Source organism: Asterias amurensis, chromosome 9 (assembly GCF_032118995.1).
Source record: "Asterias amurensis chromosome 9, ASM3211899v1".
Classification (NCBI taxonomy): Eukaryota; Metazoa; Echinodermata; class Asteroidea; order Forcipulatida; family Asteriidae; genus Asterias; species Asterias amurensis.
The window spans coordinates 22,295,571-22,316,793 of NC_092656.1; the positions used below are offsets into that span (position 1 = coordinate 22,295,571).

Sequence of the window (21,223 nt, forward strand, 5' to 3'; positions counted from 1 at the left end):
CCATTACCTTTTGAAATGCATAATGCTGTGGATCCATGGCATAAAAGTTTCTACCATTAAATCAACCATTCAGAAAACATTGTTCCACTCAACTTCAAGGGAAGAAAAACAAAACACTGACTCTTGACCCCATCACTGGCTGTCTGATAACTTAATGGACTATGTCGTGGAACATTAGTTACTGCGTTGCAAAACAGTAGGGGAAAAAACGAAAATAACAGTAGAAGGTACCAGCAAAAAAAGACACATCCTGGGACCGTTTTTTGTATCCAACTGTAATTACATCTTTTGTAAGTCATGCATGAAACATAAAAGTGTTGTTGGTGGATTTTGGGGGGAATGGTATATTATTTTTATGTGGTTTTATTCAACATTGAGGTGGGTTTTCTAGCTTGATCGGTTTCGCATGCATTGTAAATATTATTAGGTTCCAAAAGTTGAATAAAGGTTTCATTATGTTAAACGAATTCAAAAGGACGACAATGGGCGAAAGAAAGCACATACTATTGTTTTCTTTCTGTGTGTATTTCTCTTTATTTTGTAAGGAACTGTGAATACTTTTTACAATGAATAACGGTACATCTGCAGTACATGACGAGTGCCAATTAGTCATCTGTAATTGTAATTTTTCTTTTAGACAAATCACGTTGGGGAAAATAAATTAAATTCACATTGTATACATAGGCCTGCAGTCAAAAACACAGCATTACAGAATGCATACACAATGTGATAGCGTATCAGTCAAAGAAAAGGCTTGCAGTAATCAGCCTATGGACAGAAAGAAACAAGATAACCGGAGAACGTATGAATGGGAACAAACCAACTTACAAACAACAACATGAGCGATTAATTTACTAAATACACACACAAACAAAGAAGAGAAAAAATAAACAAGCTTTACTTGGCATGTTTTAATCCAATCATGTACATGTATGTACTTTCCTTGTGTAAAATATTTGCTCATGGTTGTACCCGTAAGTTTACTATTTATTTATTTTCTTCATATTTCCTCATTTCGTTTTTAGTATATTTTTTGTTGTTATACCTTTCTATTATCAACTGTGGTAGTTTCAAACCACTTCAATGCGCTTTTAACTGGATTTTGCTGTAAAGAAGTTGCCTTTAATACGAACAGCTGAACAACATGGCCCACAAATCTTACATCCCCTAAAAGGAGTTTCATGGGCCGAGTTTAACCTTTCCAAAATCATTTGTCATTAATTTCTCCTTTTTTTTACCTCTCTCTTTCTCTCTCTCTTTTAACTGTCCCCGCTGCTGTAGAAGTTTCCTTTAAACAAATAGCTAAACACCATGCCCTATCCACCTTCCAATTCTCCCTAAGAAGGAGTTCCCCATGGGCCGAGAAGCCAAACCTATATCCAAGTCATATTTTCTTATTTTACAAAATCGTGTTTTTATCGCCATCAAGTCGCCAGCGGGCAAAAGAAGGAGAGAAGCAGCAGCTGTACGAAGATGGACCCCTGAGGGCGCTTCACAAATGCATTGTCGTCTTTTCAGGAGATGAAAAAAATTACTGCAAGTTGACAAGAAATATACCCCACACGGGAAATATATTAATATTAGTGCAGGCTGCGGGTGAGTAGGCCTATAATTTCTCATCTATATTACTATTCGGCAGCTCTCTGTGTAAAGTTGGGACTCCTCGTCTCCCGTGATTTCACAACGCCTGACGGCCGACGGGGGGAAAAATGTCAAAGTTGATGCCTCGGTTATAAAAAAAAAAATGGTTGGCCTCGGGCGGAATTTTGTTTCTCCCCAGCGCGAAACAGGAAATGCGCTGGTTGTTTCTAAAATCCTGCCTGTCAGTCGGGGATTTCGGAATGAAATTTGATTGAATTTAGATGAAATTTCCCCACAGAATTAGCGCTTTCTAGTTTTCCCCAGCAGATTAAAGAGGCTGGGCGCATGCGCGAGCTTGTAACATCTTCGATTGCGTTTATATAAACACTAGACCAACACAACATAGACTGACACGATGCTGTCGTTACAATAATACCGACGAGCGGTGATGACATTGGGTATGTTTTAGCCCCCCCCCCTGTTTTCACCACGGAACTCGACACAATCAAAGACATGAAAACACTGAGGTGGACCTATGTACATTATGCACAACTATTCAGTCAATCAGCATTTTGACATTAACTTTACGTCCAAGCCATTCAAAGGAAATAATTTGATTTTTCTTTTAAAATAGAGGCTATTTTAAAACTAGAATCAAATTAACTTATCGATCGCTCCAACATTTCATCAGATTGGTGCTCAATGTTTGCCCAAGATAGAGTTCTGTTTCCAAGCTCAGTTTCAGTTAATTCTGTCCATCGTCTTTTTGTGTGTGTGTGTATTCGATAGGTCTACACGATTACTAAAAAAAAAACGCAAACAAGGACGACAGAAAAGAAGGTGGTATACAGAGCTCGAGAGAAAACTCCCAGCAAGAAAAAAACCCTGTCCCCAAAGAGTGCATCGTCACCGTAACTTGACTATCGATCGGTAGTCGCTCCAGTTGTCATGCAATCTTTATTTGCCCCTACCGCTCACCGCCGCAATCAAATTGGAGATAGTAAAACTTGTGTACTCGGGGTAGTATTTTAATTTGTTCACTATTGATTAGGGGCGAGCCGTGATCTATCCAATCGACATGCAGAAGCCTGGGCATGCACGGTGGTATATTATTACGGTTGCCCCTCGTTTGTCATCCTTCTACGCGCCACTTGGTTGGCGAAATCATTTATGTCACATGCTGCTAGCTCTGCAGTTAAAGGCCTGGACACTAGTGGTAATTACTCAAAATAATTATCAGCATAAAAACCTTTCTTGGTAACGAGTAAAGGCTGTTGGTAGTAATATAACATGGTGAGAAACAGCTCCCTCTGAAGTAACGAATTTTTTGAGAAAGAAGTAATTTCTCACAAAAATATTAGTGAATTTGATTTCGAGACCTCAGTATTTAATTTTGATTTTGAGGTCTCCGAAAGCACACAATTTGTACAACAAGGGTGTTTTTTTCTTCCATTCGGGATGCAGGCCTCATTTTGCTAAAAGTCTTCCACAAATCCATCAAAATAATTTGTCTATGACTTAAAGTTTAATAGTGATTTCAAGTCTTAAAACATGCTTTAATACAAGCCAAGTCAACATAAAACATTTCTTGCATTTATCATTAAAAGAACAGACAAAAAACTAGTTCAGTTCATAGGTTTCTGGTCATCGTTTGAGCCAGTTTGTGTAAAGTGGGTGTGGCTTACAGTGAAATGACGTCACACTTAGGAACATGACCGCGTATCTTCTCAACTTCAAGCCACTGTCAAGTTTATACAATGACGGGGAGATATTGTACGCATGCGCACCACGCCTCCAATAATTTTCATTCACCACTGGGGGGGGGGGGGGGGGGGGGGCTCCTTGTGGGCAGAGCAAACATGTGACTCAAAATTGATGACGACCAGTGCAGTGACCATCGCTACCTGCTTGTTACAAGCATAGAGCTACCTCCATGCATAGAGCAAAGACTACAAGGCATTTACATCTTCATACAAAAGATTTTAGTTGCGGTTTCATGACCACTCAAAAATGTACAATTTCCCACTGAAGTTCATTGTGAGACAGATCTGGTCACTGCAGAGTGCTTTTTTGAACAAACACCCACTGTGAGTGACCTGACCGCAATGTGGTCGCTTTCAAGTCAAACAAATTACTGCAGTTCAAAAATATAGTTTTAGTCACGTCACTGATTATTTTTTTTTCAACCAAGAGAAAATTTACAAAGTACCCCCCCCCCCCCCCGTGAATGAAAAAAACCAAAACAAAACATGAATATTATTATAAAAATGCGATATTGGCCAATAATTATTTATTAAAAATTAATCATTCGTGTAAATAAAAAGCATTCTAGTTGTAGTACAGAAGTTCACACTTAAAAACCCCAACATTTAACCATATCCCAGTATTATAAATAAAACTATTTATGTGTCATTCTACGTGCACTAGTGAATACAACCCTTCTAATTCCAGTCCGTCGTTTCACAAACGCCGCTCTGACTAAAAGTCACCGCTCCTGCGAAATGAGATACAACCCCGTTGGCCAATCACAAACAGGTACACTCCCACCACTAATAAGCCACGCCCCATCACTGCTATTCGCTGTGTCAGCGCTATTGAACTGCTGCATGCATACAATGCGTGCAATGTGTGTATGCAGTGCTGGTGTGCGTGGTGTATTAACGACTGTTGTCTGATCCCGCTGAGATCCATGACGGTTTCAAATTTCATGTCTGCCTGTTATGAAATCGCCCCTTTGTACCGCTAGAAATTTGGCTAACCTCTTGATGATATATTTCCTCCATCTGTTTGGCTCTTCAGTGGCGCTGATTGTCGGGGAAAGGCTGGTGACTTTGTAATGGCGAGAAATACGCGGGAGTGTAATAAATTGCTGATTATGAATGCAGCAGGAGAGAGAAAGATGTGTACGCATTCACTTATAATATCCAGCACCAAGGCCGTAGGGTTTCTGATGCATATGGGTACACAGGGGTTATCACATCAACCTGACTAGCACACTCGTGGTAGCATTGAATGGCGGCTGGCTGGCTTTAATATTCAGCATATAATTTACCCAATTAAGAATGACAGCTATAGCATCGGCAAATGTGCAACAAAGGTGCGGGCGACATCACTGTGTGGCAAGCTCCCCACAGCCTCCTGCCCGCCCAAATTGTTATAAAATCTGAATAATCATGGCCTCCTGTGGTAATCCACTAAGTCAACCCAGCTAATGCAAACAATTTTCTTCCAAATCTAACAAAACTTCGGGGGAATCAACTTCTCCTTTAATAATGTTTGTCTTAAATTTGGTGGTCATTAATTATGATGTGTTGAACACAAAATCTTGGTCAAATTTAAATGTGGAAACAATAATAAATCTCATGATCGTCTTATTACGCACAAATTTTGTTACAAACTCTTGTTTGATAAGTGTTTTTATTTGTCTGTGTTGCTCTCCATGCTCTGTTTCATTCCAATTTTGCCATATTTTTTCGTCAAACAACAAAGGAAGAATAACCTTATTATTTCAATGTGTTTCCTGTACATAACCCCATTGAAAGAACAGTCATGTATTTATAAAAAATAAAAAAAAAAAAAATTAAAAAAAAAAACTTATTCAAGGTTTTGTGGTGACAAGTTATTTGTCCATACATAAGTGCAATCAGTTCGATGCCAATGGATGTTGTTTTTTAAAGAAGAAGTCCAGTGATATGTGATGAATTTGACTGTAGTTGTAACATGTAACATATCTCCATGGTTATAAGGAGTAGGCATACAAGATTGTATTTCGTGAATTGATTCCATCACCATGCAGATACTTGAAGTTGAATCAAACCATATAATAGAGCAAGGAACAGACGCTGAACCTTTTGCTGGCCCCCACCATTTCAACAACTATATACTGCTGAGTACATGTATCTCGCGTATCAGTGGCGCACAAACAACATCTGATTGGTTTATTATCTGGGCAAACTTCCCTTGCCTCGTCTTCAATGGCTGCCATGTTTTTATGGTTAGTCTGCTAGCTGCATGTACATTACTGTAGCGCAGATGTTTATTTTTAATAAATGAGGGCGAGCTTGAGGTAGCGCCCCACCGCACGGTTTGTGGAAGGTCTTATCGTTCTAGTGTGGCAGCCAAGCCCTCAGGGAAAGGTGATAATTTTCCTTTCTTTGTGCGGGGTTGGCTATCCCGCTGGGACCCGACTGTTTCCCGGCTCCAGCCTAAGAATACACAGCCGACTCAAAAAATCAGCTAAAAACCCATGTACTAACAGAGTCCGCTTGCATGCCCGCATTCCACAGATAAGTGGTGGGTGGTACCCATTGCTAATTTGTCAACGGTAGACCACGTTACTAACAGTGGTGGATCACCGATGGGGCGTGGCTAGTGTTGAAGGGCCCTCCGTGATTGGTCCAGCCGGAGAGAGAGTCGACTCTGTGCGTGGATTGTCAGTGACTTGCAGCTCTCTCAGTGGTCACGACTGATTGCTTTCAGTGATACGGCCAATCAATTATTTTCCATATATGGTTATGTCATTTGGCTCTTTGTCGAGCGGCGTTGAGATCACTTTGTGTGTGTGGTATCTTAACAGCTTGTCTTTTTTGAACTAATTCGGTGAAATTTTGCCCTTTTTTCCGATGCGAAAATCGTGGGAAAACTCGGGCGGACATCTTGTTTGACACCGTAGAACATCGCGTCTGGAGTTCACCATGTTGTCCAGTGTTTTCTAGCAGGAATTTACGCTGGGAATGTACTGTTTTCGTGGATGATAAATAACGTGGCAGTAATCGCGGTGTACATTGTGCAATTTGTTGGATACGTTGAACGTGTGAACAAGCGTTGGGATTGTTAGGGGGGAGAGCCCTCCACAGTGTATGTACGTTGTATGTGTGTACAGTAGAGGGACGAAACGAACTAGCCGGCAGGTCACCGAATCCGCGGGCATTTTCCTTTTCTATACTTTCCGGTGGATCATTAATAAGCTATGTACCCACAAAGCAGACATCCGGTAAGTGTAAACAATTTTTGCTTCTTCTAACTGTAGTTTTGAGCCAAATAAATGGCGTCCGTTTTTCAGTAGTGGCGACGAAGCCGTTTCATCCACACCGACCGTGATACACAAAAAAGTCACGTCATTTTTACATGGATATTGACACATAGGCTGTCTTGAGGACGCATGTCACTGAATCTTCATTAAAATCTAACGACACTTTTACATGAATTTCTCAAATGTCATGATATCTGTACTTCTTGCAGTTAAATGTATCATAATTAACACGTACATGACAACATACTTAGCGAATCAAAATGGCATCTTTGCATGTGCGATCTTAATAATTCGAACGTGTTTATAGCATGTTTTTTTGCACGGTTGCTAAATATTGGCTGTGCGTCGCCTAGCTGTGCGCGACCGCCGTGCTATGTAGAGCATGCTCCCACGTGTTTGTGCGCAAAGAGATCCTGAAATTATAAAATGGCGGTCTAAGTCAGCAAGTCGATTTATCCATGGTTCATCAGCAAACTCATATAGTGATAGTGAAATTGTTAACTCCATAATTACTTCTGATAAACTGAGGAAAATCAGTTTTGAAGACATGAAAAAAACCTATCAATGTCATGTGGCCATAGAAAAAGTAAATTGTGTTTGTCAAAAGATTTTAACTATAAAACATGTTTTTTTCTTTTTTTTACTCATTACTTCTTAATTTAAAAAAGCTGTATATAATAATTTAAAAAATGATAAGACAATGTTATATGTTGTTTTCCGTTGCTAATTAGGCCTTTGCATCAGGCAAAGGAAGCATTTCCGCGTGTTCAGCTCTGTCTGATCTTCGCAGTTACTCTAGTTGCATGCTTATTATGTAAAGGCCGGCTATTCATATTGCATTGTCTGTCATGCAAACTGCATCCAAGATGGCTGGGGTTTGTTTGGATTGTGTCCTGGTAACCCACCATATGGGTACCAGCTATTCTGACATAGATCCCGAAATGGAGCCACAAATGATCATAACGATGTTATTAGGCCTATTGGTGGTTGGAGCCATATTGTTTTCAACCATAACAATACACAAAACCACACAGAAGCTGGCACCATCTACTAGTCTGGCGTCTTTTAACTATTTATTAAATCAGCAACTTGGAGTTCACTTGTCAACCTTTTTGACGAGATGGCCATGGAGTGATGATCTATTGTAAATGGCGGACAATGACCCCACTGTAACCCCTGACATCATGACTGTTACTTATTATTCATTTACCTCATTGTTTGAATTCCCTTGTCTTGTGTTGATACTAAACACCAATTAAACCCCCACCTGGCTTTTACATTATGCAGGCGCCCCACCAGCCCGGTCAGCCCTTCAAGTTCACAGTGGCCGAGTCATGTGACCGTATCAAGGAGGAGTTCAGTTTCCTCCAAGCACAGTATCACAGGTGAGAGAGGTCAAAGGTCAAAAGCCCCCAAGTTGCTAGTGTGTTATTATTTATAGCAGCACAGCACCAGTCTAAACAGTTTGACTTGTTGGGGGGGGGGGGGTTAGATTCCCAAGAATTGGATTTGAAGCTGTTTGTGTGATTTATAGATCCTACCTTCAAGCCCTGCTCTATGCTTCAAGGTACTAAACTCTATGTAATCTCCATAGAGCTTGCTAACCATGTGTGTGTACTGCACACTGGGTAATGCTTTGGAGAGATGACTCTGTTGGGCTTTTCAGCTAATACATTTAAGTGCTGTGGACCATTCGGGAGATTGTGCTTGTTATAAACTGGACATTACCATTTTCCAGGATGATGAATTCTGGATTAAGATGAGATTACTATTAATAAACCAGCATAATTAAAGAGCAGATGTTTTTGAGGGCCGCGGGGCATCGCATTATTATCGGTATTTATGTTCTCGACTAGACATAATTAATTAGGATGACTGCTCGAACAGCTTGTTGTAGGCATGGCTTTTCATTTTTAAGAGGGCAAGGTTGTTTTTACAATTGCAAAGAAAGGGCAATTAATTCCAGGCACAATTGGAAAGTAAAATCTATGGGAAACTTCTCAAGGGGCAATAAGGCCAAGACTGGGCAAAAGAAAGAGGTAATGGCCTCCATGTAGTTCCAGGTCTGTAACTTCAGGATCTGAAAGTAAATTGTGTTAAGTATTTTCTTTCAGGTAGTCATTTTCTGGGCATATTATTTGCCAAGTTTGCTCAGTGATCTAGAGTGACAGTAATTTGAGTAAGACACCACAATTTGATTCATTGGTCAGTTGATACTGAGTCCGCAATATCTTTACTATTAGGAGGAAGGAAATATGTAGGATGTGCACGGCACTTTAAAAAAGAAAATGTACATGTCGGTACTAGGTTTACACAACTATTGGCCATACATAATAAAATAACTAGAAGGATGTAACAACCATGTGACACAGCCCAACAAGAAGCATTTTATGCCATTGAGAAAATTGTTCAGATCCATCGTAAAACACGAGTTCATGCACCAGTTCACCCATCCAACATTTTGAAGAGGGGAAATTTGTATGTAATTTTACCCACCCATGGTGGTGGGCCAGCGCAGTTCCATGGTGTAATTAGAGTGCTCCCTCTAAATCTTTTATGGGTAGGGCCTACATGAGTCCAGGCCTGGAATTAAATTTCATCTTTTGAGAGGGCAAAGCCATTACATTTTGTAAAGGGCACTACCATAGAAATATTGACCATTGAGAACAGAATGTGTGTTATTTAGTGAAGCGCGCATTTTTTTAGGCCACGCAGCGTTTACACGTAAACCTATTGACCACCAACGTTCATGGTGAGCGTGGCATCAGTCGCCGCGTGTGACGCGTATCACGTCCACCATACTTAAGGCTTATTGGAAAAGTTAGTCTTTGGGAACATTTTGAAGGGGCACCAGGGCCAAGACTAGGGCAACATAGGCCATGGCCTCTTTGTTTGACCTGTGTAATTCCAGGCCTTGGAGTCTGTTGTCACTCAGCTCAGGTCACAGAATTCTGCCTCCTATGGTCAGATGGTTTCAGGGGATGATTCTCAAACCTGAGTGGTCGGTCATCCTGTCTGTGGGTACATGAAAGACATTCATCCAAATTAGTAAGTGCAAAATGATCCTTTATTAGAGACCTGCACATACTTAGCCAATGCTCTTGTTGAATTGAGCATCCTAAGTAATTAAACATAATTTGTTCTAAAAGAATACATCATTTTATTAGTCAGAATGCTGTTAGAAACAGAGAGACCATGTAGTTCATTGGTTGATGACCCCATACAAAATTTAATAGATGATAGATTTGCATCAGGATAAAGAATATTCATTTTGGTTTTTAATCGTAAATGGGTAAAATCAAAATGAATATTCTATACAAAAATGGTTTACATTTTTATTCGGCCAAATTGGGCAGGTTCATACATCAAAAAATTATAAAAAAATAGAGAAATGCTAACCTCTTATATAGTCATAGAGACCCCAAAACAAAGTCATAGGTTGAACGATAAAATTTCCAAGGGGAAATTAAATTTCAAAAGGAAATCAAATTGATAAGTTTGATGGTAAATAGGTAGTAGGTAGCGTGTCAATGTTTGTTTTTGTGTGGAGCAGCTGCACCTTCTTTCGTCACGTAACAAACCCATTTCCAATAATGTTGGATCAGCCTGATTACTAGTCTCGAAAGGTGTGGCTCAGTTTGCGGTCAGGATTTTGTGTCCACAAACGAAGGAATTATATTGCCCAGAGTAGGACAAAAAATGGATTTATTATGAGCCATTCTACTCGGTTTCAAGTTGCTCTTGACACATACTTTCACCACACTTTCACTCAACCATTATGGTTACCACCAAAATATTGTTTCAGTTGAGAACTGTCGAGTGTTGAATTTCCCTTAAAAATTAAATAGTTTTCGCAAATCACTTTTGCGCCAAGTGTTGACCCAGGCAACAGAGGATCCCTCTATGTATCCTTTCACACGATGTGAAATTTCACAAACCATGCTAAAATGTAGCATTTGCTAAATTCTCTAAGTGTGGAAAAGGCTATCAATACTATGATTATAGACCTATGTGTGTTTTTGATTGTCTCATGACTTTTACGACTCGACTCTAGACTTTGGTGCCCCTCAAAAAATTGCATCTGTTTTGGTTTCTATGCCATATCATGGATATGGCCATTTAAATACAAGATTAAAAGGAACTTGCCCATTTCCTTGGAGAACGCTGTTTAGCACTGCATGCCTGGAATTAAATGAAGACCACGGTGGCCATGGCCTTTGTGTGCCCCCTGTCTTGGCCTTGATGCCCCTTCTACAAATCCTTGTAGCTGTCTAAGATTGTCCAATGATTTCTGGAGAATGAATCGGTTATGAAATTAGGGTTGAGAATTGACACTAACTTTGTCTTTATTTGGTTTGAGGATTCCAGGGTTCAAAAACCATGTCATTAATATGACTGTTCAAGTTTATTGAAAGTTCCCTGAATCAGCATAATTTACCACAGTGTGGTTGGTCTTTTCATGTCTAAAATTATCAACATTTCAAAAAGCAGATTTTTACCACAAACCACAAACTGTTTTTCCTTTGATTTATGTTTGCCTCACCTCATTTTTTCCCCCTTGTCTTTTTTTTTCTTCTTCTTATATTATTTTATAGCCACATGTGGCATATCAAATGGTCCAGGAATGTCAGATGAAATTTACAACTAGCCATTTACAAATCATTGGAGGGGAGAGTGTTTCCAGTAATAATAAACATTGTGGGGCCCTGGGGGTTTGGAGGCACTGGCAGGCTGAGTCAGTGCCTGGTAATTTGACCAATTCGCTGACAGCATGGGGTGAGATGGGCAGGGCCTATCAGGGGGCACCACCAAGGGTCCTGCGCTGTGACAGGATGGGTCTGCTGGCTGCTTGACAGTGACTTTCTAATTTGCATGATTGTGAATATTCATGAATCAGTCCAGTTTGTTTGTGAGTTTGTGTTTGCTGTGTCACTGCTAGACCATTTTATTGTTGACTCAAACTTTTTAGGGGGTGGAAAAGAAAGCTAACTAAAATTACAAATATTTTTAACAATTTTTTTGTTTTTTCCTATTCTTTCTTATGCTTTAGCCTCAAGATGGAATGTGAAAAGTTGTCGCAAGAAAAGACAGAAATGCAACGACACTACGTCATGGTGAGTTGAGTTTAGGTTTTTTTTACGGGGTCATTAAAAAATGTATACTCTGTGTCTGTGCAGTTTCATGGTTTTAACAAAGAAATACTATTCTAGACTAGCTAGACCCTTAATTATTTAAAATTTACCCAGTCAGTTTTCCTCATATGTTTATACTGGACATATTACAGTATCTATCAAATTTTATGTGAAGCTTTAATTCCCCTAATCTCCAAACTTGGCAGCATGTAGGCCTAAGTGCAGTACCAGTTTAAATGTGTAAGTATCAAGTTTACTCATGCACATACTAATAAAAACTGCATATTCCAGTAATTCATACATGTAGGGTATACTCGATATAGAAAAGTAGCTTGTGACCAAATACACTTTTCACCAGTTCTGTGCACATATTTGTGGTAGTAATCCCATCCTACAAAGTAGAGTTATTTATAAGCTTTCAAGTGACATTTGCACAATTTAAACAAACAGCTCTGGTTTCGGTTCTGAAATCTCTAGTTGTGACAGTAAATTTTCATTTTAGTTTATCAGCTCCAAACACAAACACAAGGGGAGGGTGTTTGGACATAAAATGTGTCACTCATGTGTTGTATGTACAGTAAATTTGTTTGGATTTGATTGGGGCAGTGTTTGTTAATTATTTTGCAGCAATTTGGGGGAAACTGAGTACTAAGTGTATGCAAGGCCTTGTCAGTTTTAACCAAGCGGATCATGCGGGCAGCCATGCGTGAAATCAACTGTGCATTAAGCTACTGTCGAGTTTCTATTAATTGCCGCTAAAAATAAATTACTGACATTGGCAGCCTCTGATGATCCGAGAGCTTATTGACGATCAACAAACGTTAACGACAATGATTGCCCCAAAAAACATAAACAACCTGCTCTGCGATGGGTCATTTGACATTGACTAGAAAGGATACAAATTGCTCTGACCAATCCCTCACTCCGGCTAAGAGGCGGGGAACGATTTTGTCTAGAGTTTTATTAGACTGATACACACTGAATATTTCTAAAGTGAACTTAAAACAAGAAGTGGCAACATCTAGGCACAACATTGAGTAGCAAATGGTGAGTTCGCAGTGGTATAATGATACATTTTGAGAAGCATTGTGCTCTGTTGTACAAGGGAAATCGTTCGCTGAGAGAGAGGTGACTAAATAATGCTGACTTGGGCATCTCATGAAAAAAACACTTGATTTGGCGACACGTCAGCTAAAACATGTCAAATCTTAACAGGACATAAGTTAAATACCTAACTAATCAGTTTTGACAACGGTGTTGACTTGATGACGAAGCAACCCAGCCCGAAAATAAATCCTGATGATTGTCACATTATTGAAGTCTTTCTGTGAAAATGAACGATATTTACAGAGAGGCCTGAACAATGTAAACAAGTGTGACTTGGTCAACACTCTTCACACCCTCTTATTCCTCGCTGGTCAAACACTCTGACCAAGTACCCAGAGTGACCCCCCCCCCCTCATGGACTGGGCTATTGTTTGTTTTGCCATACATGTATTGTACATGTAGCTCCTATTGCAACTAGTGTCTCAAAAAATGGACAGCTATAAAAAAAAATTATTTTCCAGACTGTTGCTATGTGGCGGAACTCCCATCTGATCTCAAGGTCCTACATTATAAAAAAAGAAATAATAAATAAATAATACACTTAATAGTAAGCACTAAGTACAACCATCTATCTAACACAGTGAAAGTATTCGGAGGCGCTGTCGGATGAAATATGGAAGATGAGACTCAACACAAACATCCTAAAACAATTTGTGTCTTTTTTATCTACAGTATTACGAAATGTCATATGGATTGAATGTGGAAATGCACAAACAGGTAAGATTTTCCTTTTTTTTTTGGTTACATCTTTTACTTTTTTCTTTTGATTGAGGGTTTGGCCACTGGAAGCCAATGGCCAAAGAATGTATCAGGCAAAGAGTAATATCAGACTATTATCTGAATTTATACTCTTTTTTTTATTGTGCGTGGTAAACAGAAAATGCTATATTTTTCTCCAGATAAAACATGTCATGTTCTTTGATCTACATTACATCTCTAGAGCAGACGATACTGTTGCACAGAAGCTGCTTTATATCTCCAGGGGTTGTCAAAAGGTTGAATTTCCATAATTTCAACCTCCTAAGATCTGGATCCCAGTTTCTGACCTTTTTTTTTTTTCATCACTGACTCTCCTTTCCGTGAGCGTTGCATGCCCTTTTCCCCTAATTGTCTGTTTTACGTAGCAAGTCTTTCTTGGCAAAATAAATATCTGTGTGGCCTAGAAATGATGATGGTTTTAGTTTTTTTAAATTGGAATTTATGGAAAGGCTAAGGCGAGAAAAAAGAACACTTTCTGTGTCAAGAAAATCTGTGTCAGTTCTCGTTCTAATTCCTGAAAAATTGCTCGCTACGCTGCCCAATTATTTGATAAAATTGAATTTTGCAACCTTCTCATTAATCATCAGACGGGGTTGTTATTCAGTATTTGTGACAGAAGGTTAAGCCGCGTGGAAAGTGTCAGGTGCGAAATATAGCCCGGTCCCGATTAAACATGGTCACATGACCCGGGTTCCTACTGAGCACCTCCTTTTCTGCCTTTGCCGACGACTTAGTTACAGTCTACCAACCAGTTTACAGGCCGGTATGCTTTGTCTCTGAAAGGGCAAGGGCACCAAGGCATTTTCTTCCTGTGATGAAGGGCACCCTATGAGAAAATTGTTAATTTCTGCTGGGGCATTTCAAGGGCACTAAGGCAATGACCAGGGGGCATGGAGGCAATTGCCTTTGTTGCCTCTGTGAAGTATCAGGCCTGAGTTTATGGCCGACGAAGACACGATGTTGCAGTTCTATTAAGTGTCTTTTTATCCACTACACTGTGTCGCTAAATATCCCACTTGAATCCACCTGTACACTGACTCGGCTGTCCGCAAAATCCCAGGGCCTTGTCCCGCTTGTGCTGATGTTGATTTCCGCCCGTCCCCCTGATCCAGCAATTCCCCATCTCCGAGTTTGCCAGTAATTACATTGGTTGTCATCCGCGAGAGAACAGAAGAAACTTGAGAGAGATTCAGAAGAAGGGGGGGGGGGGGGGTAGACGTCGGAGGGAGAGACTGAGAGAGCTGTGGCAGTGCTGTCAGTGAATGACCCAATTCAATCAGTGTACGGGAGCGGGGTCGGGGAACATTGAAGGTGGTGAATGTAAGGCGGTTGTGATTACTAGGTATGCATGCATGGCTGGAGACTGGGACCGTGGATATAACAAGCTACCAGTTTTAAATTGGGTCAGGGGTCGTTTGGGATCTCGCTCGGAGGCGGTTGTTGTTTGGATTTCTCTGTTTAGGGCGTGTATCACGTTTTCATTAGCAGGGCAATTGTAAAGTCATTATTGGGATCTTTAGAGGGGAAATCTTACTAATAATGAATGAAGTCATAATTCTTTTTGTACAATATCATGATTTTCACAAGTAAATTGGTACATATCTATAAGTACATTGAGCATTTGATACATCTTAAACATAAAGAAACCATTTTGTTCATAGTTACTGGATATTTTAACTGTTGTCTTACAAGTAAACACAATTTGTCCTAATATAATAAACAAAAGTCTTTTCATTTTTCTTTTAATGAAATTGCCAAAGTGAAGCACTTGGATAAATGAAACATGCCTTTTTTATATGGCAGGACGTTATTTTTCCCATGTTTGCAGTAGAAAGTTCTACAAATTTCTACTGAACTCAACTGCCAAGATTGATGTCCCCTCTCCTTGGGCTCATATTAATTTTGATTAACTTGCGCATTTTCCCATGCCTCATCACTGTCATTTTCAGTATCATGGAACTTTCTTTGAACATAGACTCTGGGTCTCGTACTGTAACATCCAATTTCTGTTTCTGTCGTTCCCAAATCCTAGGCGCCTGGCATCAATTAATAACTGAGATATTTATGTGAACAAAATTGGAGGTCTTCCAAAGTTGTGCATTGTTATTTAATTGTTATGTATGCAAGAAGTTGTTGGCATGTGATTTTAAATACCTAGAGCTGTGTGCAGCTTATAGCAACAAAACCTTGAAAATTAAACTTTCTTTTTCTAATTTTGTTTTTAAAATTAAAGGAAAACACTAAATTATTAGCTGTTATTAAAAACATTAATTTGAGTCACATTTTTTACCCCCTCGATGTTGATATCGCAACTCTAAAAGGGTGTCTTTTTACCCAATGGTGCGAAGAACTTCACCCAAGGATTTGCCCCCACCTCTCCCTGCAGTAAAGCAATACGGCTCTGTGTCAATACAAAGACAGCGGAGTCAACACAAAGAAAGGTTGGACTTGGCATGGGTTCCGTGCACCATGACCATCTTTAAAAGATGCTGGAGATTGTGTGTCAGCTATAGGGACAGTGTTTTCATAGTGAAGCCATGGCCCTTGAGTTGGCTTGGCTCAAGAGTGCTTCATGCACTGGCCGAGTATATATACACCCCAACGTTCTTCAGAGATAGCTTGATTGGCATTCAAGCACTGCGAAGACTCGCTGCGCCAACCAAGATCTTGTCAACACATATGAGGCAGGCACACATGCATGCCAATTACACTTCAAAGCATCGAGTATATATAACAGGAGCTTCTTCTTTGTTCTGGTCTGCAGATTTTTTTTTCTTCTTCTCTTTCCCGGGTTATCTTGAAGGAATTGCATATTCATTCATCGGGGGCCCCAGATTTGCCCAGAAATTGGTGGCACAAGTACACTTTAATGGATCACGTTGATGATATTGAGCACCCACCCCACATCGTTGTCCATGGCGGCGGCTGTCGGGGTAGCCAGCGCGCACGCGGATCAGCAATCATGTGATCCGCTATTAATTATTCATGGTGACCAGCTGCCTATCCGACCATTAGCACGGTACAGGGTCTCTCTGTTGTGGGAGCTATTGCTTGCTTGCATTATGGGGGCTGTCGTCATTACCGCAAGATCGTAATGATGTGCATCCATGAACATGCAGTCTACAGGGTAATTTATTTTCCAGCGCGATTATGGCATTTAATCGAACGTGACCAATCGTCTGGGCTTTTGCTCGGGGTGTCAGCGGAGAATGAGGCGGGGATGAGCTATGAGTAGTCGTTGTTATACCCTGGTGACCAGGGAGACAAGTTCCTGCGCAATATCTCTTTCTCTTCGCAGGAAAGAAGAAACAAATATATTTTGTGTATGTTTACTTTCAGGGAAAATAAATTTGGACTACATAAAATATTTGTTTCCGTGTCTGGCTAAATATAATTTGTTCCTATCGTACATACATTTAATTTCATCTGTCCTTGAAAGGTCTTCAACGATATCAAAACAATTAATTTTAATAGAGTCGTCAATAATATGAACGCCCTTTTCCAGTGGAGTATACTGAGTTGAAACAAAAGCTTGAACGCAAAAAAAAATACTCAATACATTATTTTCTAAGAGAAACGAAAAAATGTCCATGAACCAGAAAGGAATCAAAAATAAAATGAGAATTATTTCATTACTTCATATAACATTTTGACTTCATTTCATAGAAGCAAAGCGCAAACAAAGATCTTAGCAGAATAACATTACCAGTCAAAACACCATGTCATTTGTACCATATTTGACCCAAGTATCCAGCTCACTCAGCAGGAAATTGGCAAGCAATATTTTTCTGCTAAGTATTTTTCTGCTTTCAGCTCTATGGAAAGTGTAAATTTTAATGGAATTTGTTTTTGACTGTTCAGCATGGTTAATTTAAATACCCACTTAAGTACTTGCGATTCATTTATGCACGAATTAAATTGGGGGATTGGATTTAGGCGGATTGGGATTTTTTTACATGATCATTGTACAAAAGCGCCACATCGTAGTTCATTTCCTGTCAATAAAATTTCAGGTTTTTTTCCATCTGATTGTTTTTAAAATCTACTTAAAATTGTAAGGAGTGCTACATATGTATTGGGGAGGGTTAAATGGACACATATCGCTTTGTATATTTTTTATGCCAACAAAATTAATAAGGTCGGAAAGATAAATCCATTTCAAACATTCAAACAAAATATGCCTCCAAATTTTATGGTTTTCCTTTCAGTACAAACGTACATGGTCCGCCATTTTGTGGATTAACAAATTTGGTTTACAAAATGGCAGACCATGTCACATACGTTAAACTGCAGCAATCTTTGTCACATATTCCCTGTGTACATAATGGCGCAGATAGTTGTAATTATCAATTTATAAAAAAGGGCCAGACTTTTTTTTTTCCTTCCAGCCTCAATCTGGTTATTAGTTTGAGTGGGAGAAAAACAACATGGTCAACTGTATTTTAAAGCATTGCATTTAAATTTCAAAGTTAAATAATAATAATGACACGGTTTATGCTCAAAAGAAAAGCATACAAACTAAATGCAAATTAGCAACATCGCCTATCATGTAACAAATAAACAATCAATGATTAAAAGAGCACTCTACTCCTGGTAACAGTATGTTATTATGTGATCAAACATTTAAAGTAGACCTGTTTATCTCTTGAAAGGTCAGGCACTATGTTGTGTTTGTTAGGATTGCAATTATCGGCAGAGTCGTCCGAATTCAAGTCCCCCCCCCCCCCCCCCCGATTCATAATCTAGTTGGATTTTAATATAAACCGGCTGCTTGTCTACATGACTAAACCCCTTCTACATAGTACTCCAGTCATCAGCTTTTATTTTTGCTATCGAGAAAAAAAACCGTCTGTTTAAAATTTTAACAAATGGCAGTTCAAATATTTTTCCAGCGCATAATGGAGGGGAATGCAGTATTGGGGTTCGGCAATCAAAACGGAGGGGAGAGAAGGTGGTGTTTGAACAAGCAAATGGTGTTTGCAGAGTGGTGTTGTAAGAATCAGTGAGGACTGGGTAAACAAGAATCTCTGAATACATGAGGAGGGTTTTTCTGGAGAGTAGAGTTGATTCCCCCCCCCCCCCCCCCCCGCTTCTTTTTCCTGTCTTCTTTTGAGGTGTGTATGTGCAGCTCAACATAGCCTGATCCACGGCAATGACAACGAAAGGTTCAATCATGCATGGGTGTGATGCATTACAGGGCCGGCTAAAACGAACTCAGCCTCCCGTTGACGTCATGTGTAGTGTAAGCGGTTAGCATCGCGTGGAATAGATTACCTCTACTCGAGGAGGCCGATGTCAGCTACACGAATTAGTGTTTTTAGTCCTACACGGCCCCGCGATCAATGTTCGCCCCGCTGCCGCTGCCGTGGATGGTTGTTTCACTCTCTCCCTCCCCGACCGGGGCTGTTTACTCAGCAAATATAGACAGGTGACAGGGCCAGCACTCAGCACAGTAGCTGTTGTCAGCATTATGAATGATGAATGATAAACCGTCGTCCCTTCCGCAGTTGAATTTTTTGTCTTCCTTTTCTTTCTTCTCCTCTGTCTTGTTTCCCCTCTTCTCGTTCCATTACCACTCACAGCCCTGTGCAAAGTCCTCAGCTTCCCATTCCAGTCAGGGGTAGGTCAAGTGTTTCTCAAGCTAGACTGAGCCGCTTACATACTGGGACAGAGTTGGAGAGAGAGAGAGAGGGGGGGGGGGTGAGTTTGAGTGAGATGTGCAGAGGCGCAGAAAGGCAAAATACGAAGGGTCAGCTTTTTTCCTCTTTCCTGGCCTCTTTATCTCTTGTGAGTGTTTGCACACAGCATGTTTGCCAAACTGGTAGTGGCCATTTGGCACTGGCCGGGTTGTAGTGCTGGTAAATTGCTCATCTTGTTTATGGTGCTCATCAAGTCAACATCAAGGGGATGAGAAAATCAGAAACTCTGTCCGCCTCCCTCGATGACGGTCCCTGCCCCCTTTTTCCGCTTTAGCTCTCCACCGCCGGCATCCCACCTTTCTCTCCCTCTCTGTATTATCCAACTGCAAGTATTTGAGGAAGGCTGTTCCATGTGTTGTTACAAGGATCATTCCAGATCAATAGCGTACACGTTTGTGTTAGCCTGAAAGGCCCCATGGCTGCTGGGTGCGAGACGCCGCTGTGAATGTAATGGAAGTTTGTGCTAGCCGGCGATTTATGAAAGAAGACCAACATCCAGGGCCAAATTTCAATGATATAATAAATAGTAATAATTTATTCATTTATATGCGCTCGAAAATTTATGTTCAGATGTGCATTACAATAGTAGAAAAATGCAGATGTTAGCGATTATTTAAGAATGTTTAGAAATGGAATATACACTGCACTGTAAAATACAAGAAAAACAGTTTAAAACTTTCAACAGAAATAAAACATCAGCTCGCCAAAGGACACTATAAAAAGTACTAAAAGCCTGAGCTGCTTAAGCACAAATAGTAGCTAAGCACAATAAAAGGTATGCTTATTTGAAAAAGGTTACCAGCCAAAATAGCATTCCGCATGTACCGTTTGTCAATGGTGTCAGTGCTTTTTCTTGTTTATAGCAGAAAATTTCTTCTAAGCAATATTTGGTGCTGGAGCATGCAGCTCTATGAAATTGGACTCGGGCTTTTGAGACGATCATTCCCTGTCACTGCCATATGGAGGATGATCAACAGTTTTGTTATCCTGGGAATAAAATAATAAATCAATAATCAATACCAACATCAATAATGCGGTGTGTAGTACTGTTATACTGTTATTGTAAAAGTGTAAAATAGTTCATGGGTTCTGTTGACATCCTGGAATAAAATTACAACTCACTTCAGTTCAGCAACTTTAAAGTGATTAAATTTTATTAAATATTGATAGAAAGAGCTGTTTTCCCCTTTTTGATGCAGTGAGTAAAATTTTCTGAAATTCTTAGTTCGAGTGCAACCGTTTGAACCTGTGTGGACCCTGGTTAGAATTCGTGACTGGAACATGAAGTGTGGATTGGGGTTTTCAGTCCCTACTTGATTGTGTTGGTTTTTTCCCCTGTTGGTGTTTTTTCCCCATATCTGAAACTTAACATTTCTTCACATCTTCTATTCATCCTGTTGTGCTGTTGGATGTGAAATAAAATAAACAAAGTAAAAAAGACAGAAATACAAGTACATTGTACTATGGCCTTAATTTATGCAAACAGTAGAAATATAAAAAGAGCGCTGAGCAAACACAGTTACACTTTTGAAGAAGTACAGTTTAGCCAAAATACTTGTGGTCACCCCCCTTTAAAAGCTTTTTGAAAATTTGCCTAGGCCGTGTACAGAAATGTGTAACAGAGTGTAGTTGAGTGGACATGCATCAGTACACTCATCGCCTTCTAAGTCAAGTGCAACTTCTTAACGGCCCCCAGACTAACAAAATACAAAATTTGAAATTCCCAAGCAGATGTGTACTGTTCCGCCCAAGCCCTTCTGGAGCCTAGCCGGTCTCCACGCTCTAAGTCGGCGGAACAGGGTTGGTCACCCATGCACTACAACCACTCCGTCACACTCCTCTTGGTTCATGGTCCACTTCATTAAGTGTGAATTGAATGCATGCATGCTGGGGTTTCTGAAGAAATATAGCAC

The 21,223-nt window shown here is 40.0% G+C and overlaps 1 protein-coding gene across 1 annotated transcript in view; it reads left to right on the forward strand.

Moving 5' to 3' along the window:
• The first annotated feature begins 6,127 nt into the window (after window positions 1-6,127).
• The window catches only part of LOC139942351 (transducin-like enhancer protein 4), a 78,897-nt gene continuing 63,801 nt past the window's right edge, over window positions 6,128-21,223 (forward strand). Inside the window, exons 1-4 of the mRNA XM_071939192.1 lie at window positions 6,128-6,574; window positions 7,901-7,998; window positions 11,664-11,727; window positions 13,525-13,569. Coding sequence (XP_071795293.1) covers window positions 6,551-6,574; window positions 7,901-7,998; window positions 11,664-11,727; window positions 13,525-13,569 — 231 coding nt within the window. The 5' untranslated portion in view covers window positions 6,128-6,550. The remainder of the gene's footprint in view (window positions 6,575-7,900; window positions 7,999-11,663; window positions 11,728-13,524; window positions 13,570-21,223) is intronic.